At 40.6% G+C, this 27,840-nt stretch overlaps 1 protein-coding gene across 1 annotated transcript in view; it reads left to right on the plus strand.

Moving 5' to 3' along the window:
- Nucleotides 1-369: 369 nt before the first annotated feature.
- The window catches only part of LOC132402341 (calcium-activated chloride channel regulator 1-like), a 44,385-nt gene continuing 16,914 nt past the window's right edge, over nucleotides 370-27,840 (plus strand). Inside the window, exons 1-6 of the mRNA XM_059985219.1 lie at nucleotides 370-531; nucleotides 6,955-7,095; nucleotides 14,519-14,669; nucleotides 20,816-20,921; nucleotides 23,488-23,653; nucleotides 24,564-24,785. Of these exons, the coding sequence (XP_059841202.1) occupies nucleotides 370-531; nucleotides 6,955-7,095; nucleotides 14,519-14,669; nucleotides 20,816-20,921; nucleotides 23,488-23,653; nucleotides 24,564-24,785 (948 nt within the window). The remainder of the gene's footprint in view (nucleotides 532-6,954; nucleotides 7,096-14,518; nucleotides 14,670-20,815; nucleotides 20,922-23,487; nucleotides 23,654-24,563; nucleotides 24,786-27,840) is intronic.

Raw genomic sequence — 27,840 nt, forward strand, 5'->3', positions numbered from 1 at the left:
AGAAGAGAAAATGTCTGGGATCTTTGATGCTGGCTGCTTTACTGAGGCAGCATCATGGAAGAACTGATGTTTGAAAGACTTGACCAATCTTGTCTGTGATCATATTTGACATGTTGCTTGTACATAATATAAAAAATTCTTGTTTCCTTCTCTCCATATTTTGAAAGAGTTTCTGTCATTACATCATGAATACAGTTGCAAAAATAAGTAACACGTGAGCATTTGAATGCTGAAGCTGATTTCCCTATTTTGCACCCAGCAATAAAGTTTATAGCCGATGCTTTGAAATAGGTTGATATGCTTCACTATAAATTAGACTGATTTCAAAAGTCTGATCATTTGGATGCAGAGGAGGTGAGGACTCTAATCATGAAATACTCCGAAATATTTCTTCTGTCTTTGGAATGCCTTATCTCTGCCTGCATGGTAAGATGCTCTGAGATGAGGCTAGTGAACAATGGTTATGATGATGTTGTCATAGCTATTAACCCTGGAATTCCAGAAGATCCAAAGATCATTCCAAAAATTCAGGTATGTATTCTTTGCTCTGATCAGTGAATATTGGTTTATTATTTGTATAAATGCTATTGCACATTTGGGGAAACCAGCCTGTACATCTACTCCAAAATTTATTTTGTGCAAACGATTTTGTAATTCTATCTCTTGAGTATATACCATTCCAGAACACTACAGCTGATAATAAAAAGAAAGTTGCATCATATGGTGCATTTTGCAAACTCAGGTTGTTTCTGAGCATTTTGTTGCCAAAGAATTGTAGGTTTAGAAATTGCTTTATTACATTTAAAGGTGTTATCACAGCATTGTTATTTTAACACTATTAAGATGGTAACATGGTGGGTATACTATGTTGGTGCCAGAATGTGTGGTGACTCTTGTGGGCTGCCTCCAGCATATAATTGGGCGTGCTGGTTGTTAATGCAAATGTCACATTGAACAGTATGTTTCAATGTACACATGATAAATAAATTTGAATCTGAATCTTAAACTGAATCATTGCTCATCTCCTCAACACTCAGACCATAGAACATTGATCAGTACAGCTCAGGAATGGGCCTTTGGGCCCACAATGTCATGCTGAGTCAATTAAATTAGTTGTCACTTGTCTCAATAAACCCATAATGTAAGTAATGTTCTGTTGTGAATTTCCGGAAGAGTACCATTTAGTTATTCTGTCTAATATTGTACCATATCAGTCTCAGCTTCTGCTATTTATCTTCACCAATTGGAGTTCAAAGTATATTTGTTATTAAAGTATGTAGACTATACAGAACCCTGAGATTCATCTCCCTACTGGTAGCCACAAAACACAGAAACTCTACAGAACCCATTTTTGAAAAAAAAAGACCATTAAACATCTCACAAGTATCTGTGTTTAGCCTGTATCCAAAAAGGCTTTTGTCAGGACTGTCGCAACTTCATCCAAATGTAGTCAAAGAGTTGAATTCCAGAGATGAGGTGAGAGTGTGCAAATTAGATTAGGAGAATGTGCAAAGAAATGGCAGATGGAATATAGCATTGGGAAGTATATGGTCTTGCATTTTTGTAGAAGAAATGGAAGTGTTGACTATTTTCTAATTGGAGAGAAAATACAAAAATGTGAGATGCAAGGGGACTTGGGAGTCCTTATGCAGGTTTCCCTAAAGGTTAACTTGCAGGTTGAGTTTGTGGTGAGGAAGGCAAATGCAACGATAGTGTTCATTTCAAGAGGACTAGATATAAACTGAAGCATGTAATATTAAAACTTTATAAAGCATTGGTGAAGCCTCACTTGGAGTATTGTGAGCAGGTTTGGGCCCCTTATCTTAGAAAGGATGTGTTGAAACTGGGGAGGGTCAACAGAAATTCATGAAAATGATTGTAGGATTGAATGGCTTGTCATATGAAGAACATTTGATGACTCTGAGCATGTATTAACTGGAATTCAGAAGATTTGAGTGCTGACCTTATTGAAACCTGTCGAACGGTGAAAAGCCTCGATAGAGTGGGTGTGGAGAGGATGTTTCCTATAATGGGAGTGTCTAAGACAAGAGGACACAGCCTCAGAATAGAGGGGCATGCTTTTGGAATGGAGATGAGGAACTTCTTTATCCTGAGAACGGAGAATCTGTGGAATTCTTTGCCACAGGCAGCTGTGGAGATCAGGTCTTTATGTATTTTTAAGGCAGAGGTTGATAGATTCTTGATTGGTTAGGGCATAAAGGTATACAGGAGGAAGACAAGAGATTGGGTCTGAGGAAAATTGGAACAGCCATGATGAAATAGTAGAGCCCTCCAATGGGCCAAATGGCCTAATTCTGCTTCTATATCTTTTGGTCTTGTGCTGATCTGGGCAAGTAACATTTGTACCATTATCATCTCCAGTGCAGGAAGAATGTCTAATCATGTACATTTGACATGTAATGGCATTAAGGGAAGAAGAAAGATTGGCTCTATTTCTCAAATATACATTGAAACACAGAACGAAATGTGTTATTTGTGTCAATGACCAATACTGTCTGAGGATATGCTGGGGCAGCCTGCAAGTCTCGCCATGCTTCCGGTGCTAACATAGCGTGTCCACAACTTACTATCCATATGTGGAATGTGGGAGGAAACTGAGCACCCAGAAAAAATGGGGAGAATGTACTAACTCCTTACAGACAACGGTGTAAACTGGACACCAATCATGAGCACTTTGAAGCAGTATGCTAACAGCCCCTTCTGATATTGAACCATGCACTATCAATATCCTGAAGCTATCGATGACCATTGGCTTAACTGGACCAGTCACATAATTGGCATGGCCCTGAGAGCAGGCCAGTGGTTAGCCTTTCCCCTATCTGCATGGCACAAATCTGGAGGGTGATAGCATATTTTTCACCTGTATTGATGAGTGCAGATCCAACAGCTCTCAGAAATCATCATGATCCAGGACAAAGCAGCCTGATGAATTGCAATCCATAAACCATCCTAAGCATTCAATCGCTCGACCAGTTGACAGAGGCTACAATACACATTATCTGTAGAATGAATTAGAGTTACTTGCCCAGGCTGTTCTGAATGGATTGAAAATTGGCTTGGTAGTGGGATTTGTAGGGTGATAGTGGAGGGAGGCCTGTGCTGCAAGGTTTGGTGCTGGGTCTGCTGTTGCTTGTCATTCACATTAGTGATTTGGATGGGAACTTGGTTGGCATGGTTTGTAATTTTGCGACTTTATTTATTTATTTATTTTCGATTTACTGGGATGTTACCTGGGTTTCAGCACTTAAGTTACAGAGAAAGGTTGAACAAGTTAGGTCTCTATTCATTGGAGCGTAGAAGGTTGAGGGGGGATTTGATGGAGGTATTTAAAATTTTGAGAGGGATAGATAGAGTTGATGTGAATAGGCTGTTTCCATTGAGAGTAGGGGAGATTCAAACGAGAGGACATGATTTGAGAGTTAGGGGGCAGAAGTTTAAGGGAAACACGAAGGAGTATTTCTTTACTCAGAGAGTGATAGCTGTGTGGAATGAGCTTCCTGTAGAAGTAGTAGAGGCCAGTTCAGTTGTGTCATTTAAGGTAAAATTGGATAGGTATATGGACAGGAAAGGAGTGGAAGGTTATGGGCTGAGTGCGGGTAGGTGGGACTAGGTGAGATTAAGATTTTGGCATGGACTAGGAGGGCCGAGATGGCCTGTTTCCGTGCTGTGATTGTTATATGGTTATATTGTTATATGGTTATATGGTTATTTAGCAATACTATGTGGATTAGGTCATTCTGGCCCTTTAAATCACATCACTCCAGTAACCTCTGACAAACCTGATTAACCCTAACCCAATCGCGGTACTATTTACAGTGACCAATTAACATACTCAGTATATCATCAGAATATGAGCCCCCAGACAAATTCAATGCATTCCATAATGTACAGAGACTCCTTAAAAATGGCTGCAGTTTTGAACACTGAAATCCAGAACACCCTGAGCTGTAATGCTCAGTAAATGGCAGAACCCTGGAGTTGAACTGAACTAAACTGAACATTCCTTGACTGTTTTAATAATTCTCCGATTTGATGTTTTATATTCTGTGTTTTTTCACTTGTTTTTTGCCATTAGCATTTTTGTTCTTGTTCTTGTGCATCGGGTGTTTGATGTTTTTTTTGAATAGGTGCCAAGGTGTTTCTTTGTTTCATGGCTTTCTGTGGGAAAATGAACCTTAGGGCTGGATACTGCATACATACTTTGATAATAATTGTGCTTTGAACTTTGAGTTGTACAAATTGCTGGTGAGACTCCATTTAGAAAATTGTGTGCCGTCCTGCTTGCCTAGCTATAGGAAATATGTCATTAATCTGGAAGGGGGAGCAGAAAAAGATTAACAAGGATGGTACCCAGACTGGAGAGCTTGAGTTATAAAGACAAGAAAAAGGAAGGGGACAATAACTCTACTGGGTGTTTTTTATAGATCCCCCAATAGTAACAGAGACTTTGAGGTGCAGATAGGGCGGCAGCTTCTGGAACGGTGCAATAACAATAGGGTTGTTGTGATGGGTGATTTTAACTTTCCTAATAGTGACTGGCATCTCCTTAGAGCAAGGGGTTTAGATGGGGTAGAGTTTGTTAGGTGTGTTCAGGAAGGTTTCCTTGTAATTTTCTAGTTTCTTGAACTTTTCGTAAGTGTTTCTTTTCTTCTTGACCAGTTTTTCTACATCCTTTGGTTCTTTTACCCTATCATCCTTCCCGGTCTCAATGCAACACACCTATGCAGAATGCCATGCAAATGTTCCCTGAACATTTGCCACATTTCTGCTGTGCTTTTCCCTGAGAACATCTGCTCCCAATTTATGCTCCCAAGTTCCTGCTGAACAGCATCATATTTCCCCCTACCCCAATTAGATGCTTTCCCAAATTGTCTGCTCTTATCATTCTCCAGCACTAAGGAGATGCCAGTCAATATTAGGAAAGTTAAAATCACCCATCACAACAACCCTGTTATTATTGCACTGTTCCAGAATCTGCCTCCCTATCTGCTCCTCGATGTCTTTGTTACTAATGTGGGAGTTCTATAAAAAACACCCAATAGAGTTATTGCCCCCTTCCTGTTTCTGACATCCACCCACAATGCCTCTTTGAGTTCCTCCTTTTTGGCAGCTGTGATACTATTCCTGATTAGCAATGCCACTCCCCCACCTCTTTTGCCTCTTCCCTGTCCTTTTTGAAACATCTAAAGCCTGGTACATTCAGCAGCTATTCTTGCTGCTGAGATATTAAAATCTCTGTAATGGCCATAATGTCTGTGTATTGATCCATGCTGTATATTCATCTGCCTTGCTTATGATACTCCTTGCATTAAAATGCACATCTCAAACCATCTGGCTGAGTGCATCTTTACTCTATCACCTGCTTATCCTTCCTCACAAACTCCCTACAAGCTGTCTCTACTTGTGCACCAACCACCCCTTCTCTACCACTTCAGATCAGTTTCCACCCTGCTTCAAATCTAGTTTTAACCCTCTCCAATAGCATTAGCAAACCTCCCTCCCAGGATATTGGTTCCCACTTGTACAGGTCACTCCTTCCCCAGAAAAGGTTCCAATGATCCATATACAGTAGGTATAATGTAACAAGTTGCATTAGTGTAGGGCTGGATATAAGTACAACATTTAGAGATCATTTATACAGGTCCTTAGGTACAGGACCAGGCTTTGAGAGTTATGGGCCAAATGTAGGTAAATTGGAATAGCTCAGTTAGGAAATTGGTTAGCATGGAAGAGTTGGCTTGACTCTATCATTTGAATGTACAATATATATTACCTGAGCATTCCATGGGGTTGACTATGATTTGTTTCTAGTACAGTTCTGTGGGTTATAAGCTGTTTATTAAGACCAATAATGTCCTTTCATTTTCTGCTCAAGATGGGGCAGGTTATGAGAGTTGGTAGTTTGTGAGGTGGAGCTGCTCCTGTTTCTCCTGAGCTTCTGTATGCTCTCAATACCATCCAAAATGCTTGTACTCTAGTCTGAGTGGTTATAGACCAGGCTTTGAAACCATCATTACATCTTTTCCTTCCATTTGGAAATCTGTTATTGTAATAAATCTTGGAAGAGAGAGTCTTTGTCAGGAGCCTAGTATTGAGTATGTAAACAGGCTGCCTACCTGTCAGAACTGGCTGGGTGTACTTAGAATATCAATGCTGTGTATTTTGGCTTAGAAGAGGATACTGCTACTGGTTCATTTATATTTAAAGTAACTTGGAAGATATTATGGAGATAACATCCTTTTGTTCTTTAATTACATCTATAGAAGTTAGTCAAAGTTTCGGATGTCATGCTGAATGAACAGACATCTAAGGAAGTAGAGTCCCTGTTGTGTTTTCTTCATAAATGCACTTGTGTGCTGGGATGCAACAGATCTTCCAAAATATTAACACTGAGGAACTTAAAGTTGCTAACCCTCTCCACCTCTGATCCTCCGATGAGGACTGGCTCATGGACCTCTGGTTTCTTTCTCTTGAAGTCTATAGTCTTTGGTCTTGCTGATATGGAGTAAGAGGTTGTTGATATGACACCACTCAGCCAGATTTTTAATCTCCCTCCTATACGCTGCTTTATCACCACCTTTGATTTGGCCTATGATGGTGGAGTCATCCACAAACTTGTATATGGCATTGGAGCTATGCTTAGCCACACAGTCACAGGTATAAAGTGAGTAGCTGGGGGCTAATCACACAGCCTTGTGGTGCATCTGTGTTGATAGAGATTGAGGAGCAGATGTTTTTGCCTATGCAAACAGACTGAGGTCTACAAGTGAGGATATCAAAGATTCAATTACATGAGGAGGTATTCAGGCCCAGGTCTTGGAGCTTATTGTTTAGTTTTGAGGGGGATGATGGTGTTGAATTCTGAACATCCTGATAAATGCATCCTTGCTGTCCAAATGTTCTAAGATATTACTAAAATTATGTTTCCTATAGGAGATGGTAACTTCAGCCTCATCTTTTCTGTATGCTGCCACCAAGCAGCGAGCTTATTTTCGAGATGTGAAAATTTTATTGCCCATCACTTGGATGCCACAACCACATTATCAAAGACCAACTACACAGTCCTATGAGAAGGTAAAAGCTGAAGCAATAGCACTGCTGGTTCCATCATTTTATTATTTTCAACAGTTATTCTGTCATCTACACTGAGACCTAATGCTCGTATATACTGCGGCATTAATCTCAATGTATAATACTATTGGAATTAGATTTATTATTATATATGTGATAATTTTTTTGTTTTGTGGCAAGGCAAAAAAACCTGTTACAATAAATAAATAATGTGAAGAGGAACAACGATGGATTTATGGGCCATAAAATAATCTGATAACAGAGGGGAAAGAACTGTTCCTCAGACACTGAGTGTGTGTTCAGGCTCTCTGATGGTAGTAATGAGATGAGGGCATGTCCTGTATAGTGAGGGTCCTTAATGGTGGATGCTATGTTCTTGAGTTATCACTTTTTGAAGATGCCTTTGAAGCTGAGGAGCTAGTGCCCATGAAGGAGCTGGTTGAGTTTTAACTGCCTGCAGATTTTTCTGATCCTGTGCATTGGTGCCTCTATACCAGACAGTGGTGCAACTGATCAAAAAGCTTGTCATGATATATCAGTAGAAATCTTTTGTGTTCTTTTGAGTCATACCAAATCTCCTAAACTCCTAATGAAATATAGCCATTGGCATGCCTTCTTCAGCATTTTGCTTTAACTTAGGAACAAAAGTTAGTCATTTAGTCTATTGAATCATGATTAAATTTAATCTGCGAAGTCGTGGCTGTCTGTGACATGTTATCATACCTTTGTTATAGGACAAAAATATCAATCTCGTATGTAAAATTAACATTGGACCTTTCAATTTGCATTCATAGAAAATAATTTCATAGTTGTACCATCACTTATATATAAATGGGTTTCCTTCCAATTTTTAGATGATGAGAGTGATTCTAGAACAAATGGGCATATGTCAAGGTAAGAAGTTTAGAGTTGCAAAGTGAAGAACTATTTGTTTATTGTTGAGATTGTGAAATCTCTGCAAATCTTTAAAGTTGTAGTTGAGTTTTCCTTAATAGTTTCAACTCCTTGATCAAAATTGGGGTGTGATCAATATCTAGCAATACATATTTGCTTAAAATGATAATCCAATGAAAATTTCATTAATTTCTTATTATTTTAAAAACTTTTTTATTATTACACACTTAGAAACGGTACTGTCTTTAGTAGGAGAGTCTAGGACTCGGGGCACAGCTTCAAAATACAAAAATATGCCTTTAGAAAAGAGTGAGGAGAAATTTCTTTAGCCAGAGCCTGGTGAATCTGTGAGTTCATTACTACAGCTGGCTTTGGAGGCCAAGTAATTGGGAAAAGTTGAAGCAGAGGTTGATTAGTAAGGGTGTCAAAAGGTACAGAGAAAAGGCAGGACAATTGGGTTGTGAGGGATGATAAATTAGCCATGATTTTTAAAATATATTCAGTGATACAGCGTGGAGTAGACCCCTCTGGTCCTTCGAGTTAGCCTGCCCCAGCAATCCCACAACCCTAAACTAATCACAGGACAATTTTACAATGACCAATTAACCTATCTGGAAAGACTTTGACAACCTGGAAAGATGGCAACTGGGAGGGGAAGGTTAGTAGCCAAAGCTTTATCTTCTGTGAGAAAGAAACCCAAAGCAAGCTACAGATTGTCTAATGGAAACACACCCATAGGGGAACCTGAAGAGGTGGGGTTGGGGTGCATTACTACCCTAACCTGACTGACCCAAGGTTAACAAGCCAGGGAAATGGAAAGTTGATGATGAGTGTTGAATGCATTTGCGGGAAGATCTGCAACAACAACTGAGACTTGAAGATTCATCACTCCCAAATGAAATGTCTGTTGGGTGAAGCAGCCACAAAGCGCACAGGGAGACCACCTGGTGAGACGCAGAAGGAACCTGGCCCGGAGACACACCACTGGTGCTGAAGCTTCCATGTGTTGCTGAAAACCCATATAGGCAGAACATTTAAAAAACCTCAAATAATATAGCCACAGCCCTGCGACATAACAGTCTAGGGTCATGATTATTGGGGATGCGACACCAAAGGGAGATGTTGAAAGATGACTACAGGCAACGACAACAATCATAGTCAACTTTGCTGAAGAAAGGTTTGGTGCAGTGGAACAGGAGCCATCTGGAACACAATACGCTATGAACCAGAGAGCGGGCAAGATTCACAAAATTTGCCAGGAAAAGAAGTGCCTGAAATGTCAGTAGAAGAAGACCAACAAAGAGTAGAGACTAATGCTGTAGAGCTGTTAGTACCCTCAGGACTCTGTGCAGAGCTGAGTGCATAGAAGATGCTACAATGAGAGAGCCAGGAGGTGAGCAGCTTTCATAGACAACCTGTTTGGCGTTGCCAAACAACTACTGGGTCAGAAGCTAAGTGGGACCTTGGTATGCTCAAAGGAGGAACCAGACCTACATGTCCAGACCACATATGGTGACTCAATCAGAAGAGAGATCTGTAGCACTGTGATAGGTCCACCTCCACTCAGTACTGCATTCAACAGCAGGGAACCATTCCTGAAAGAATTGCAATATGTGGTGAGGAAGGCAAATTCTGGTTCTGCACCAGGACTGAGTAGAATCCTGTATGAAGTCTATATACAGTGTCCTTGACAGCTTAAAAGGCCACAGAGGATACTGAGAGTCACTTGGAGGAGAGGGGAGGTGGCTAAGCAGTGGACATTTACTGATGGAAACCAGATCCCAGAGAAAGAAGACTCCAGGAACATTGACCAGTTCAGGATCATCTCCTTGCTCAGGGCTGAAGGAAAGATCTTTTTTAGGCTTTGTCACAAGGCTCCAACAATGACTTCATCAATAAATCTGTGTAGAAGAGAGGTATTCCTGGAGTGCCTATGTGTTTGGAACACAGAGGTGTGGAGACCTAGCTCATTCGAGAGGTGGGAAGAACAGAGGAGAGTTGGCGGTTCTCTGGCTTGACCTGGCCAATGCTTATGGATCAATCCCCTACGACCATGCAGCCAACCATGGGAAAACATCATGTTCCGGGCAAAGCTGCAAACCTCATCCTGGATTATTACAACAAATCTTTACAAAACTGCTCAAGCTCTGTCAGATTGCATGGGGATCATGAGCGGATAGCCCTTTTCAAGTCCAACTACAAATTTTCAATTGGATTGAGGTCTGGACCCTGACCTGGCCACTCCAGGGCATTAGCTTTGTCATTTTAATGCCATTTCTGTGTAGCTTTGGCTCTATACTTGAGGTCATTGTCTTTTTGGGAAACAAATCTTCTACCAAGTTGCAGTTCTCTTGCAGACTGCATCAGGCTTTCCTTGTATTTTGCTTCATTCATTTTACCCTCTACTTTTCATGCCTTCCAGAGTCTGCTGCAGTGAAGCACCCCCACAGCACGATGCAGCCACAACCATGTTTCAGGTAGAGATGGTGTGTTTTTGATGTGCAGTGTTCGGCTTAGACCAAACATAGTGTTTAGTCTGATGGCCAAAGTGCACAATTTTGGTTTCATCAGACCAGAGAATGTTCTTCCAGCTGACTTCAGTCTCATTTCTGGAATGTCAGCCTTCTGGAAAACTCATCTAATAAATGTCACTTACAAAAATTGAAAAAGGATGGAGGTCTTGCTTTGCCTAATTTAAGAATGTATTACTGGGCTGTTAATGTGCAATATATGTCCTTTTGGTTACACTGGGTTGATAAGAACAAGTGTTTAATTTGGGTAGACTTCGAGTTGAAAGCCGTGAAACAATTTTATTTAACCTCGTTATTGGGAGCTGCTTTACCAATACAATTAGCTAAAGTTGCTAATTTAAATTTATACCCTATGATTAAGCATTCTTTACAAATTTGGCTCCAGTTCCGTAATTTTTTTAACCTTAAAAAATTTAAACTTTGTAGTTCAGTTCATCAAAATTACTTTTTTAAGCCTTCTTAGAGTGATCCAAATTTTTTACTTTAGAAAATTAAAGGTATTAATTCTTTTTTGGATCTATTTAAAGAAGACAGACTGATGTCTTTTGAGCAATTAGTTGATAAATATTCTCTTTTATACTCACACTTTTTACAATACCTTCAAGTTAGACATTCCTTATAAAAGTACTTCAGTAATTTTCCTTACATATTGGATGCCGACATGTTAGATACTATTACTAGTATGAACCCTTTCATGAAGGGTTCCATTGGAAGAACTTATAATTTACCATTACAATGGGATACGATTCCTTTATTTAAGATTAAACAAGATTGGGGAAAGGAACTTAATTTGACTTTTATGATGGTGGACTGGACATGGATTTTGAAGTTGGTTAACTCTTCTTCGATCTGTGCTAGTCATTCACTGATTCAATTTAAAATTGTACATCATTACTATTTGACGAAGGAGAGATTGTCTAAAATGTTTCCTAATGTTGATAGTTATTGTGATAGATGGAAAACCGAGACAGCTACATTGACACACGTTTTGGTTTTGTCAGTTTTTTTCTACAATTTCTAAAGCACTTAAAATTAATTTACAACCTAACAAATTAACTCTGCTTCTTGGAATAATTCCTCAAAATATCCGTGGTATTTCTTTGTCTGACCAACATGTTAACGCGTTTGTTACATTGATAGCTAGGAGGGCCATGCTGTTGAAGTAGAAGGATATGTCGGCTCCTACTCTGTCACAATGGTTCTCTCAAGTTATGCTATGTCTTAGTTTGGAGAAAATTAGAAGTTGAACCTTTGAACCTATGTTCGATCTTGAGAAAAGATTGGGTTCATTTGCTTGTTACTATTATTTGAGTTAATTAGTAGATTTCCTCCATGATCTAATTGTAAATTTTGGTACTTTTTTTTTCCTGCTGGCGGTTTGATGTTTATCTTTAGAAGATTTTTGTATGACATGTGGCTCTGGGGTTGAATACTTAATAGTTTTTTTTTCTCACTTTTCTTTGCTTTAGTAGGGGTTAATTTTCTTCTTTTTTGTCATCAAAATATTTCAATCTTTAAAACATTTTTTTTCCTTGAGACATTGTAAGTGTTACCTACTTTGATGTACTCTTGTTAATTTTGGATAATAATAATAAAAAGATTTGAAAAAAATTATAGCCGAGATTTCATTTGCATTTTCTCAACAATGGTTTTCTCTTTGCCACTCTCCCATAAAGTTGCAACTGGTGAAACACCCAGGCAACAGTTGTTGTATGTGCAGTCTCTCCCATCTCAGCCACTGAAGCTTGTAACTGCTTCAGAGTTGTCAAAGGTCCCCTTCTTGCACAGTCACTCAGTTTTTAAGGATGGCCTTCTCTAGTCAGATTTACAGCTGTGCCATGTTCTTCCATTTCTTGATGATTGACTTAACTGTACTCCAAGGGATATTCAGTGCATTGGAAATTTTCTTGTACCCATCACCTAACTTGGGCTTTTCAATAACCTTTTTGAGGAGTTGTTGGAGTGTTCTTTGATCTTCACGGTGTAGTTTTTGCCAGGATACTGACTCACCAGCAGTTGGATCTTCCAGATACAGGTGTATTTTTACTACAATCAATTGAAACACCTCGACTGCACAAAGATCTCCAAAAACAGATCTCTATTTATCTAATTATGCGACTTCTAAAACCAATTGACTGTACCAGTGATGATTTGGTGTGTCATGTTAAAGTGGGCGACTAATTATGCAATCAATTGTAGGGGATTCTAGGACAAGAGGGCATGACTTCAGGATTGAAGGGTGTCTTTTTAGAACTGAAATGCAGAGAAATTACTTTGGTCAGAGGGTGGTAAATCTGTGGAATTTGTTGCCACGAGCTGCTGTGGAGGCCAAGTCATTGAGTGCATTTAAGGAGAAGCAGCTATAGTTCCCACAGAACATCATCAAGACCATCCTGAGACTAGACATCTTCTTTGTCTCAGAGGCATCAAAAACATCACCCTGCTGGAGATGACAGTGCCATGGGAGGAACACCTGGAGCGGGGCCCATGATGGGAAGATGGCCAGAAATGAGAAACTTGTCAGTGACTGTCAGAGGCAGGGATGGAAGGCAAAGTGCATGCCTATTAAAGTGGGTGGCTGGGGCTTCACTGGACAGTCCTGTCACAGAAACCTCAGTGCATTGGGCATTGCTGGTACAAGGAGGCAGAGAGCAATCGGCAACTTCAAGACAGCAGAGAAAGCCTCAACATGGCTCTGGATGAAGAGAACAAGTCCACGTGGATCTGTAGCACATGTTACCTGATCACAAGACATCTCACAGGTCACCTGGGTGAGAGTGTCTGATATTGAAAGACCTGAAACATCCGATGACCCCAGGATACATCACTGATGAAGTATTCTTCAAAAAATGGTCTGTGGGAGAAAACTGGAGCACCAGGGGAAAGGCCATGCATTCTATGGGGAGGCGCTACGGAATACATGTGTCAGCTCAGTGGCAGTTCAAACGGCAACGAATTCAACTAACGACATTATTAATAATATATTTCCTGAAGTAAATTGTGTTAAATTATCACTGCAAACAATAAAGAGGTAAGTGAAGGCGAAGTGAATTTGGGGGATGAACTGTGCTGATATGTTGCAGAATCGACATAGAAGGAGTGTGCCATTATGAGAGGAGAAGTAAAGGTAGAGGAGTTCCAATGCCTGTACAACTGGCCCAGGTGTGAGTTTGGGTCACTCTGGGCACCGTGCTGAGTTAGAGAAATCAAGAGCGGCTTCCAGATTGGCAGCAAAACCTGGGTTCAGAGCAAGTCACTGGGTGGGATTTTCCAGAACCGGAGCCTTTCACTGCAGTGATGCTTGGGTCCTGGTTTGAGGTAAGGTATATTGTTTGGATAATTTAATCACTGGCCCAGATAGACTGTAAAACAGTGTGACAGCATCAGAGGTGGGAGCTGATTTTGCTTGCCCTCTCACGAGGTTCACTCCTCTCTCCATGGTGCTGAAGCTATGAAGACTGTCCCAGCTGCTGTGCTCCGTGCACTCCGTGCATCATCTCTATTTATGATGGACGGACACAGAGGCTTTGGGCTTTTGCTCGTTTCTATTGTTTGCATGATCTGTATTTTGTCCCTTTCTCTGTGCATGGGTTGTTGGACTTTATTTTATTTACGGTATTTGAAATTGGGTTTTTTTGGGTTTCTTGCTTTGTGACTGCCTGTAAGCAAACAGATCTCAAGGTTGCACAATTTATATATTCTTTGATAATAAATGTACTTTGAAAGTACAAACACCTTGCAGGGGACACAGGGTTCGAACTCTGAACACCAACAACCCAAGCTATAATAGCAACATGCTAACTGTAATGCTACAGCGATACCCTTTCATGGAATGGAGGAGGGGACACAATGTGCTGAATGGTCTAATTCTGCTCCGATGTCTTATTGTCTTAACATTTTCTGTAGCTACTCTTTTCTCTCTTGGTATATCCATGCTTTGATTGTTTATGTTTGAGAGTAGCTTTTTATTGACTTCAGTTCCTCTGTCTTTATCTTACTAGGCTGAAGTGATCATTGCTGATTCACATACTAAATTTGGTGATGATCCGTACACCCTCCAGTATGGCAGATGTGGTGAGCGGGGCCGATATATTCACCTGACCCCCAGCTTCATACTGAATGATAGTGTCATCTCTATTTATGGTTCACGAGGTAACAATTTTGCTGGAAAATGTTTTCAAACGTGCAACTGGTTGGAATTTTCTGTTGAAATGATAAATTGTTTATATTCGTTTTGTGGTGCTGAAGTACAGCAAAATCTTCCCTTAATGATATTCCAGGCAAAGCTGGGAGATTGCAACAATGAGTATCAAAACTCCATTGAGGAAGTACACTTCAGAATATGTTAAATAAAGTAAAACGTTGATAATCCAGTATATAATCATTGAGAAATCCAAATGGCAGCCTCATTAGTCTGAACAATGAACATTATAGCACAGTTCAGGATCTTTGGCCCACGATATTGTGAGAACCTTTTAATCTGCTTTAAGATCAATCTAACCCGCCCCTCCTACATGATCCTCCATGTGACCCCTTATACTGGCTATTTCCACCCTGGGGAAAAGTCTCTGCCTATCCACTCTATCTATTCTTCCAGCATCTATCTTTGTTTGAAGTGTGAGCCAAGATTCCAGATTACAAGTCATTGTGTAGTCAGTGCCAAGTCAGGAATACTAAAAAATGGATAGGTTTGTGATTGGAGGTGGGTCAGAAACAATCTGATACCCATAACTTGAAGCTCATTGGGTTCTATTTTCTGCTCTCTTTGAACTCATTGGGTTCACTGAAGAAAGTACTACTATTATAGTTCTGTATAACATTTACAAAAAGGGAAATACAGATATTTTGAGGTATTATATCAAATGGTCTGGAAAATCTGCTGAGCTAGCCCAACCAAAGTTGGTTTGGAGTTGACTGCATTCTATTTCACCCCTCCCCATTCCCTCTTCTTCGATTCTCCACGCTGGCCTCCCTCTTAATCCCTCTTCCTCTCACCTGACTATCACTTCCCCCTGCTCCTCCTACCTTTCTTCCATTCCCTTCTTAGACAATAGACAATAGGTGCAGAAGTAGACCATTTGGCCCTTTGTGGCTGCACCACCATTCTGAGATCATGGCTGATCATCTACTATCAATACCCGGTTACTGTCTTGTCCCCATATCCCTTGATTCCCCTATCCATAAGATACCTATCTAGCTCCTTCTTGAAAGCATCCAGAGAATTGACCTCCACTGCCTTCTGAGGCAGTGCATTCCAGATACCCTCAACTCTCTGGGAGAAGAAGTTTTTCCTTAATTCTGTCCTAAATGACCTACCCCTTATTCTTAAACCATGTCCTCTGGTACTTGACTCTCCCAGCATCTGGAACGTATTTCCTGCCTCTATCTTGTCCAATCCCTTAATAATCTTATATGTTGCAATCAGATCCCCTCTCAATCTCCTTAATTCCAGCGTGTACAAGCCCAGTCTCTCTGACCTTTGTAAGACTGTAAGACAGACCGGACATCCCAGGAATTAACCTTGTGAATCTACGCTGCACTTCCTCTACAGCCAGGATGTCCTTCCTCAACCCTGGAGACCAAAACTGTACACAATACTCCAGGTGTGGTCTCACCAGGGCCCTGTACAAATGCAAGAGGATTTCCTTGCTCTTGTACTCAATTCCCTTTGTAATAAAGGCCAACATTCCATTAGCCTTCTTCACTGCCTGCTGCACTTGCTCATTCACCTTCAGTGACTGATGAACAAGGACTCCTAGATCTCTTCGTATTTCTCCCTTACCTAACTCTACACCGTTCAAATAATAATCTGCCTTCCTGTTCTTACTCCCAAAGTGGATAACCTCACACTTATTCACATTAAACTTCATCTGCCAAGTATCTGCCCACTCACTCAGCCTATGCAAGTCACCCTGAGTTCTCCTAACATCCTCATCACATGTCACACTGCCACCCAGCTTAGTATCATCAGCAAACTTGCTGATGTTATTCTCAATGCCTTGATGTAAATTGTAAACAGCTGTGGTCCCAATACCGAGCCCTGTGGCACCCCACTAGTCACCACTGACCATTCCGAGAAACACCCATTCACCGCTACCCTTTGCTTTCTATCTGCCAACCGGTTTTCTATCCACGTCAATATCTACTCCCCAGTGCCATGAGCTCTGATTTTACCCACCAATCTCCTATGTGGGACCTTATCAAATGCCTTCTGAAAATCGAGGTAAACTACGTCCACTGGATCTCCCTTGTCTAACTTCCTGGTTACATCCTCAAAAAACTCCAATAGATTAGTCAAGCATGATTTGCCCTTGGTAAAACCATGCTGGCTCGGCCCAGTTCTATCACTGCTATCTAGAATTGCCACTATTTCATCTTTAATAATGGACTCTAGCATCTTCCCCACTACTGATGTTAGGCTGACAGGACGATAGTTCTCTGTTTTCTCCTCCCTCCTTTCTTAAAAAGTGGGATAACATTAGCCATTCTCCAATCCTCAGGAACTGATTCTGAATCTAAGGAACATTGGAAAATGATTACCAATGCATCCGCAATTTCCAGAGCCACCTCATTTAGTACCCTAGGATGCAAACCATCTGGACCTGGGGATTTGTTAGCCTTCAGTCCCATCAGTCTACTCATCACCGTTTCCTTCCTAATGTCAATCTGTTTCATTTCCTCTGTTACCCTATGTCCTTGGCCCATCCATACATCTGGGAGGTTGCTTGTGTCTTCCCTAGTGAAGACAGATCTAAAGTACTTATTAAATTCTTCTGCCATTTCTCTGTTTCCCATAACAATTTCACCCAATTCATTCTTCAAGGGCCCAACATTGTTCTTAACTATCTTTTTTCTCTTCACATACCTTCACATATCCTCCTTTATATTCCTGGCAAGCTTGCATTCGTACCTCATTTTTTCTCCCCTTATTGCCTTTTTAGTTAAGTTCTGTTGTTCCTTAAAAATTTCCCAATCATCTGTCCTCCCATTCACCTTAGCTCTGTCATACTTCTTTTTTTTATGCTATGCAATCTCTGTTCCACTGTTTTTTCTGCTAGGATATCTGCCCATTTAACTTTGGCCAGCTCCTCCCTCATGGCTCCATAGTCTCCTTTGTTCAACTGCAACACTGACACCTCTGATCTGCCCTTATCCTTCTCAAATTGCAGATAGAAACTTATCATATTATGGTCACTACCTCCTAATGGCTCCTTTACTTCAAGATCGCTTATCAAATCTGTTCATTACACAACACTAAATCCAGAATAGCCTTGTCCCTGGTTGGCTCTCGTACAAGGTGTTCAAAGAATGCATCCCCTAGGCACTCTACAAACTCCCTATCCTGGGGTCCAGCACCAACCTGATTCTCCCAGTTCACCTGCATGTTGAAATCCCCCATAACTACTGTGACATTACCTTTGCCACATGCCAATGTTAACTCCCTATTCAACTTGCACCCAATATCCATGCTACTGTTTGGGGGCCTGTAGACAACACCCATTAGGATCTTTTTGCTCTTACTGTTCCTCAGTTCTATCCACACAGACTCTACTTCTCCTGATCCTACATCCCCCCTTGCAAAGGACTGAATCTCATTCCTCACCAACAGGGCCACCCCACCCTCTCTGCCCACATTTCTGTCCTTACGATAGCACGTATACCCTTGTACATTCATTTCCCAGATCTGATCTCCCTGCAGCCATGTCTCCGTTATCCCAACAACATCATTGTTACCCATTTGCACCTGAGCTTCAAGCTCATCTGCCTTATTTCTGACACTTCGTGCATTCACATATAGAATTTTTAGCCCATTTCTCCTCTCTCTGTTTAAATCGCTGCCTAGTGTGCTTAACCCAGCTCCCCGAACTCACATCAGGCTATACACCTCTTGAATTTTGTTGTTCTCCCTAAATTTACTTATTCTTTCTGCACATTTAACTTCATGTTCCATCAGACCATCCCTCTGTACATATGTCCTCCTTATCACTTGTTCTGCCTCACCTTTCTCTACTACACTCTTAATATTCCGGAACCGTGTAGTCCCCACCTGTCCTTTATTCTTCATCTCGCTATCCTCTCTCACATCCTGGATCCCTGCCCCCTGCAATAATCTTCTATCAGATTATTTCTTCGGTCCCTTACCTTTGCTATCTATCACCTCCCAGCTTCTCACTTTATTCACCCTCCCCTACCCACCCAGCTTCACCTATCAACTTCTGTTTCTCTTCCTCCCATTTATGGTTTCTCTCACCTTGCCTTCCAGTCCTAATAAAGGGCTTTGGCCCAAAATGCTGACGGTTTATTAATTTTCATAGATGGTGACTGACCTGAGGGCTGTTCTAGATTTGCAGCATCTGCAGAATCTGCAGAGTTTCTGTTAAAGCTAATTTGGGAGTTGATATAAAATACTATGATGGTGATAACACAAAATAAGAAAATATAGCCCACATTTTTCTAATACCTGTTGGTGGTCTGATCTGACCTGTTACCATGCTTTTATTTGAAGTGGGTTTGTGGGCAAGTTCCTCTATTCAAAAGCTGATTCTGAGCTTAACAATGGGACCCTGCCTTAAGTTACAACTCCCTCCCCTATAGTTATTTTGAGAGCTGGTTAAGGAAAGGTTCAACAGGTTAGGATTTTCTTTACGGAAGCGTGGAACATGATGGGTGATCTTATCGAGGTATACAAGATTGAGGGGTATAGGGAGGGTGAATGCAGGATTTTCCCCTCTGGCTGAGTGAGACTAGAACTGATTTAGAATGAAAAGTGAAATATTTAAGAGGAATTTGAGGAAGGAGCTTCTTCACTCAGAGGGTGGTGCAAGTACAGGTTTAGTTGTAACATTTCAGAGACGTGTGGGTAGGTACATGGATGAGAGAGGTATCGAGGACTGTAGTGTTCTTGCACAGGTGTAAAAGTACTCTGAACTAAACACCAAGCATAAACCAGTCAGTGAGGCGGTCTCAGTAAGATTAACCGTTTACTATTCACTCTTCCACATTAATGTATGGTGAACACTGTTGAAAGAACAATACAAAATATATACAGTATTTGTTTCCTTCTTGACATCACATTTACATCATAAATACTTGCAAAAGTAAAACTACAACAACTATATTACATTAAAGTGCAACATACAGTCAGAATCTACCTACGCCATTGACTGGCTTTAAATACACTTCAACACAAACTATCCGCAACTCTTTAAATAACAAAAAACATAAACTTTATCAATCATCATTACTTTTAACAGAATCAGCTTTAACATTTTTAATTCAACATATCGATTATCTCATGAACTTACGGCATTGCTTCACTGATGTTTCTAGTGCGTAGAAAGAAAACTTTTCTCACGCTGATCCTGCACACACATAAGCCCCCTCCTTCCCGTTTCTCCAAACTGGTATTTTCCCACAAGACGCGGTGTAACTGGGTGTGACATCATCACATGCCGCGATATATCACAGACAATGAATTTACTTTAAACAACCTTAACTTTAACTAGAAAACAATAACAAACAAATTACTAAAGCGAAAATATAATAAACTAAACAAATGCCTTAAAGGCAACACAAGGACTATGGTCCATATATAGGTAGAGGGGTCTCATGGCCTGTTTCTGTGCTGTGATGCTCTAAGACTTCATGCAGACGCTGGAGATCTGAAATAGACAGACACTAGCAGAAACATCAGCCTAATTATCTGCATTAACACTGGCAATTCGAAGGGGAACTGTTGGCTTTTTCAAATCAGAATGTACAGTGCATTCATTTCCATTGCAAAACAGTTAGATTTGCTCTGTAATGAATTCAAGAACAGTGGTGTGAACAATCACAAATTCCTAAAATAGAAACAAGTGTTTCATTCCTAGCAAATTGTTTTCTTGATACTGCATTCTCCTCTACCAATTTTGTTCAATCATTTCTTTCCACTGCACCCCTCTGTTTAGCTGATGTTTTGGCATCACTTGTTAAAAATGTATTTTTACATGCATGGCTTGCACAGCAACAGATTTGCACCATGCACCCAAGCACTGTTTCTGCACATTCTAATGAACTGCCAGCTGACCTGCTTCCTGTGTGTAAGGTGTCACTCTTCACCGCCCTTCTTTTTTTTTAAGTCCCTCCTTTATAACTACAGCCAAGTTTTTGATCATCCAATGGAATATTTCTATATGTAGTTGAATAAGGCTCCAGTGAAGCACTTTTAGATGACTTATTGTGTCAAGGTTCTCCATCGATGGAAGTGACTGTTTAGTTTTAAGTTTGGTTGTTTCAATGTACTTTTATTTTTCTAGGTAAAGTGTTTGTACATGAGTGGGCCCATCTTCAGTGGGGTGTTTTTGATGAATATAATGATATGGTGCCCTTTTACTTTTCTGGCAACAAAATCCGTGCAACTGGGTGAGTTACACTTCAATATATGTCATGTGATATGATGGTATTAAATAGTAATTTCTTTTTTGTTTCCAGGATTGCTTTTTATGTAGTTTATGTAGTTTAACTATTCAGTTTAATTTTCTTGTTTGCTGTGGCAGTGCAGATATGTACCTCTGCAGCAAGAAGGAGTATGGGTTAGCTGTGCAAAAAAGGAACCTGTCATTCAGAGGATCCAGTCGTTGGACTTTTGGCAATGGAGGGAGTTGGCCACACTGCCTCAGACTGTGCAGAGCAGGGCTGAGCACATCGTACAAGCATCCTTCCGCATGAACTGTGCATGCACAAATGTATTTAGATAAGGGATGCTGCAACATTGTTTGAATAGAGTTTGAAGTTACTGTATACTGCACATACGCAAATGTTGTCTTTTGCACTGGACAGATTGCGTCCTGATATGTCTGTCCCAAATTGTTGTATCAGACTGGAGTATATGTTTCACTATGCCTGCGGCTTGGCCATAGTCATAGAGTCATGCAGGACCTAAATAGGCCATTTGGCCCAGCAAGTTCATGCTGACCATCAAGGATCTATTTAAACTAACATCATTTACCAGCACTTGTCTTCAATGCCTTGAGGATTCTCATGATCTGAGAAGCCTACTCCACATCACCTTCTCATGCAGTGCATTCCAGGTCACCCTCCGAGCAGACCTTCTGTGGGCCTACAGTCCTTGGTCTTGGATTCTCAGACTCACAGAAATTGAGTCTCCAATTTCCTGTACCTGACCTGGACTCTCAGACTCAGAGACTAGCTTCTATAATCAGGTAAATCCAGGACCATATTCAAGACTCCACATCTGCTGTAAACACCTCCAGAGGCATGCTTGGGTTATAAATGTAAACTGTAGGCTTAAATTATATATCTCTCCTGAATTGAAGGAATCTTAGAACCAAACAGAACAGGTTTTATTTTGGATCAACTAACAAAACACTGGAGAAACTCAGTGGGTCAGGCAGCATCTATGGAGGGAAAATCACTCAGTGGCCATTTTTATTAGGTATACCTGTATATCTGCTTGTTAATGCAAATATTTAATCAGCTAAGCATGTGGCTTCAACTCAAAGCATAAAGAAGGTGGTGTCACAGGTAGATAGGGTTGCAAAGAAAGCTTTTGGCACACTGGCCTTCATAAATCAAAATACTGAGTACAGAAGATGGGATGTTATGTTGAAGTTGTATAAGACATTGATGAGGCTTAATTTGGAGTATTTTGTGCAGTTCTGGTCACATAGCTACAGGAATAATGTAAACAAGGTTGAAAGGGTATAGAGAATATTTGCAAGGATGTTGCCAGGACTGAAGGACCTGAGTTATAAGGGACGATTGAATAGGTTAACACTTTATTCCTTGGAATTGGAACATAGAAAATGGAGAGGAGATTTGATCAAGGTTTACAAAATTATGAGGGGTATAAGTAGGGTAAATGCTGGCAACTTTTTTCCACTGAGATTGGGTGGGACTACAACTTGAAGTCATGAGTTAAGGGCGAAAGGTGAAAAGGGGAACATGAGGGCAAACTTCACTCAGATGGGCATGAGAGTGTGGAACATGCTGCCAGTGCTAGTAATGTATGTGAACTCTATTTCAACATTTAAGAGAAGTTTGGATAGGTACATAGATGGTAGGGGAATGGAGGGCAATTGTCCCAGTGTAGGTCGAGGGGAGTAGATATTTTATATGTTTTGGCATGGACTAGGTGGGCCAAAGGGCCTGTTTCTGGGCTGTACTTTTCTATGACTCTAACCATGCATTATAACTTTAGTGTGCAGAAGAATATCTCTGAATATACAACATGACAAACCTTGCAGTGGTTTGGCTACAGCAGTAGAAGATTATGAACATATACACAGTAGCCACTTCACTGGGTACAGGAGGTATCTACTAAGGTGGCCAATGAGTGTAGGCCATCAAGTTTTGGGTCAAGGCTCCGAAGGAAACAAGACCTGGAGGCACAAATGACTGGAGATGCTGGATTGCTCCATGACAAAGTTTCATCAAAGTGTGGCTACTTTGAAGAAGTTTTCTTCCTCACAGTAAGTTTGGATATTCGATGCTTTAGGTCAAGAACCTTTATCTGGACTGAATGAAAGAAGGGAGATAGCCAATATGGAAAGGTGGAAGGTGGATGCAGTTTAGGGAAATGATGAACAGATGAGCAGCAGAGAACACAAAGGGGAACAGTGAGGGGGGTTTCACAGAAATCACATCATAGAGATTCAGATTCTGACCTTGCTGCTCTCCTCTGTTCTTTGCAGCCCATTTATCTCATTTGTCCATCTGCTCCCTCAACTGGATCAACCTATCATCTGCAAGCTCTTGCTTCATCCCTTCTCTGCACCTTAACTCTAAACTTTCACTGTCCAAACATACCGTGAGCAGGCAAAGTTCTTCAGAATAGCCCTACTTCGCGGAAACTTTGTAGTGGAGTGATCCAGCATCTGCAGTCATTTGACTTGGTCTTCTGTATGTTAGAAAAAACATACTGTGGAAATGAGAAAGATGAAATTATTTGGTTTCTTCTCACTTTCAGGTGTTCTAAAGAAATAGCAGGAAAGTTTGCCTCATGCTCAGGAGGCTCCTGTTCTTCCTGTAGCACTGATAGTAACACCGGTCTCCCAAATGGTGATTGTATGTTTTTCCCAGATGAAAGTCAAACAACAGCAGCTTCGATAATGTATCTCCAAGGATTAAAAGATGTAAGTTGAACTTCCAATAAGTTCTTTCTGAAAACAATTTCTGGAACAGCAAAGGAACATTTATAAATTGATTAAAAGACAAAATCCCTATGCATTTTCAGTACCCTATCAAGTAACCAGTGCACATGTTATGAAGGCCATGTGTCAGATTTTCATTCCAATAGGATAATATGATTTACCCCACATAAATTACATTTCCCCAAACTGAGTTACTACAATATCACAATGCTAAAAGTTAATTGATTTAGTTTTCTCTGGTAAAGTTGGACTTTATTGAGCTGCAGCTGGAGTAAATGAAGATAAATTCCTCAGAGTGATAAAGATTTAAAGATTTTTAAAAAAAATTAGCTTTATCTATCACATGTATATCGAAACGTGCAGTGAAATGTGTCATTTGCATCAAATCAGATCAATGAGTATTGTGCTGAGGGCAACACACAAGTGTCACCGCGCTTATGGTACCAACATAGCAGGCTCACAACTTACACAGTAAGTCTTGAAATGTGGGAAGGATCTGGAGCAGCCGGAGGTAACCCATGGAGTCATGGGAAGAACATACAAACTCCTTATAGATCGTGGTGGGAATTGAATTCAGTCTTACAGTTGGCACTGTAAAGTGATAGGCTAACCTCTGATACCATGATGACCCCTAAGAGTGATGCATGTTGTTGCCCATTGTGTCCTCTGGAATGTAGTCATTGGTTCATGTCCTCAGATTACACTATGGTAGAAAAATCTGCAGAGGGAATGCAGAACTAGCAAGGGTCACATAGGCAGATCATCAAGTAAGCCTAGAAACAGCAGCTTTTTGGCTCAGGGGTAAAATTTCCACTAATTGAAGTGAAACCCAGTAAACTGACCTGCAAATGCTGACAGACACTGTGACATTTCTTACATCCTCATTTTTCAGGTGGTTGAATTCTGCGACAGTGGCACCCACAATCCTGAAGCACCAAATATGCAGAACAAAATGTGCAATTACAGGAGCACTTGGGACGTGATCAGTCAATCAGAGGACTTCAAGAATAACCCTCCAGCTCATATTACTTCCCTTGTGCCAACGTTTACTCTACTGCAAGCCAAGGATCGCGTGCTATGCTTTGTTCTTGATTACTCTGGAAGCATGAGTGCGGTATGAAATAGTAGTGATGATTTATACTGAGGAATAATCCCTTCATTTGAGGTGTCTGTGTAATATCATGTAGTTAGATACTTCATCCTAGCATTTTGGTTACCCATGCAAGCTGGAACCTGATAAAGTACTTCAAGAATCAGTCTGAAATAGGCTAAAAAAAATTCCAGAAGGATTTTAAAACAAAGTTAAAGTGTGAAATGTTGCACTTTGCGGGGACAAATAAGGGTAGGACATATGAGAAGTGGTAGGGCACTGAGGAGTGTGTAGAACAGAGGGATCTAGGATATAGATCCATTATTCCTTGAAAATGGCACCACATGCACATAGGGTCATAAAGAGAGATCTTGGCACATTGGCTTTCCTAATTAAAAGTATTGAGGACAAGAATTGGGATGTTATGAATTGAATTGAATTGACTTTATTACTTGCGTCCTTCACGTACATGAAGAGTAAAAATCTTTAAGTTACTTCTCTGGCTGAGTGTACAATGTGCAATTTATAGTAGTTTGTAATAAATAGAATGTACAACAGGACAGGCATTATAACATAGAAATACAATTGTATCAATGTGAATTAATCAGTCTGCTGGCCTGGTGGAAGAAGCTGTTCCGGAGCCTGTTGGTCCTGGCTTTTATGCTGCGGTACCATTTCCTAGATGATAGCAGCTGGAACAGTTTGTGGTTGGGGTGAGTTGGGTCTTCAATGTTCTGTTGGGCCCTTTTTACACACCTGTCTTTGTAAATGTCCTAAATAGTGGGAGTTTCACTTCTACAGATGTGCTGCTGGGCTGTCCGCATCACTCTCTGCAGAGTCTTGCGATTGAGGGAAGTACAGTTCCCATACCAGGCAGTGAAGCAGCCAGTCAGGATGCTCTGAACTGTGCCCATGTAGAAAGTTCTTAGGATTTGGAGACCTATACCAAACTTCTTCAACCGTCTAAGGTGAATCAGGTGCTATTGTGCTTTTTTTCACCACACAGCTGGTATGTACAGACCATGTGAGATCTTTGCTGATGTGTATGCCGAGAAACTTAAAACTTCATCTTCTCAACCTCAGATCCATTGATGTCAATAGGGGTTAACCTGCCTCCATTCCTCCTGTAGTCCAAAACTAGCTGAAGTTGTAATAAATGTTGGTGAGGCTTAATATGAAGTATTGTGTGCAATTTAGGTCACCTACCAACAGGAAAGATGTCAATAACATTGAAAGGATGCAGATCAAATTTTCAAGGATGTTGCCAGGACTTCAGGACCTGAGATTTAGGGAAAGGTTGAATAGGTTAGGACTTTATTCCCTAGAGCATGGGTTCCCAAACTCTTTTAATGCCATGGACACCTACCATTAACTGAGGGGTCTGTGGATGCTAGGTAGGAATACCTGCCCAAGAGCAGTGGAGAATGAAGCTAGAATTGATAGAGTTCTACAAAATTATGAGGTAAATGTAAGCAGGATTTTTCCATTGAGGTTGGGTAAGAATAGAATTAGACATCATAGGTTAAGGGTAAAATGTGAAATATTTAGGGGGAATGTTGTATTTCCTCAATGCCAGACAAAGGATAAAGACCATAAGACCAGAAGGTAGAGGAGCAGAATTAGGCCAATTGGCCCATTAAGTCTCCTCCAACATCTCATCATGGCTGATGCATTTTCCCCTTCAGCCCTAATCTCCTCTCTTCTCCTGTTTTCCCTTATTGACACTGGCCTCTCTTTTACATTTTATATATCTGAAGAAACCTTTGGTATCCTCTTTAATATTATTGGATAGCTTATCTTTGTATTCCATGTTGAATCCATCTGTGTAGAGATTAGTAATAATAAAGGGAAAAATATCACTGGTGAGAGTTGTCTGTCAGCCACCAAACAATAATGTTACAGTGACACAGGCAACAAACAGAGAAATATCTGAGGCATGGAACAACAATTATCACGGGGCACTTTAACTTGCACATAGTTTGGATCAATCAAGTTGGTTGAGGCCGCCTGGAGGAAAACTTCATAGCATTAATCTGTGATGTCTTTCTATATCCGTTACTGAACCTACAAGGGAATGTGCTATCTTAGATCTGATCCTGTGCAATGAGACAGGTAAAATTAGTGATCTTGTAGTTAGGAAAGAGTGATCACAGTGTGCTTGAGTTTTTCTTACAAATGGAGGGTGCAATAGTTAGATTGAAAACCAGTGTATTATGCCTAAATAATGGAGATTACAATGGGATGGGGGAGGCCTTGGCTAGTGTAGGCTGCAAACACAGGCTATATGGTGGGACGGTTGAGTAACAGTGGAAGACTTCAAAAGAGATTTTTCATGGTGCTCAACAAAAGCATATTCCAGTTAAAAGCAAGGACAGTAAGGGTGGGGAGAGTGAGCCTTGGATAACTAAGGAAATAAAGGAAGGCATCAAACTAAAAGCTTGTGTGTACAAAGTCACCAAGAGTAGTGGGAAACTGGAGGATTGGGAGAACTTTAAAAAGCAAAAAAACAACCACTAAATGAGCAATAAAGGAAGGGAGGATAGATTTTAAAAATAAACCAGCACCAGATCTAAAAATGGATAGTAATTTTTTAATAATTATATAAAACAGAAAAGGGTGGCTAAAGTGTATGTAGGTCCTTTGGAGGACGAGAAGGGGGAATTGATGTTGGGTAATGAGAAATGGCAGAGGCTTTGAATGACTAATTTGTGTCAGTCTTCATGGTGGAGAACACATCTAACATGCCAAAGAGAGATGTTATGGATATGATGGGAGGTGAAGACCTTGATACAAGATCTACTACTAAAGAGGTGGGCCTGAAATAGGTAAGTCCCCTGGTCCTGATGGAATGCATCCTTGGGTACCGAAAGAAATGGCAGAAGTTATAGTAGAGACTTTGGTGATAATTTACCAACATTTTTTGGACAGATCCTGGCTGATTGGAAGACAGTGAATGTCACATCGCTATTCAAAAAAATGATGTAGGCAAAAGGCTGGTAACTATAGGCCAGTTAGTTTAACATCTGAAATTAGGAAAATACTTGAAGAAATACATTAAAGAAAAAATAGCATGGCATCT

The sequence above is a fragment of the Hypanus sabinus genome, chromosome 11, assembly GCF_030144855.1.
Source record: "Hypanus sabinus isolate sHypSab1 chromosome 11, sHypSab1.hap1, whole genome shotgun sequence".
Lineage (NCBI taxonomy): Eukaryota > Metazoa > Chordata > Chondrichthyes > Myliobatiformes > Dasyatidae > Hypanus > Hypanus sabinus.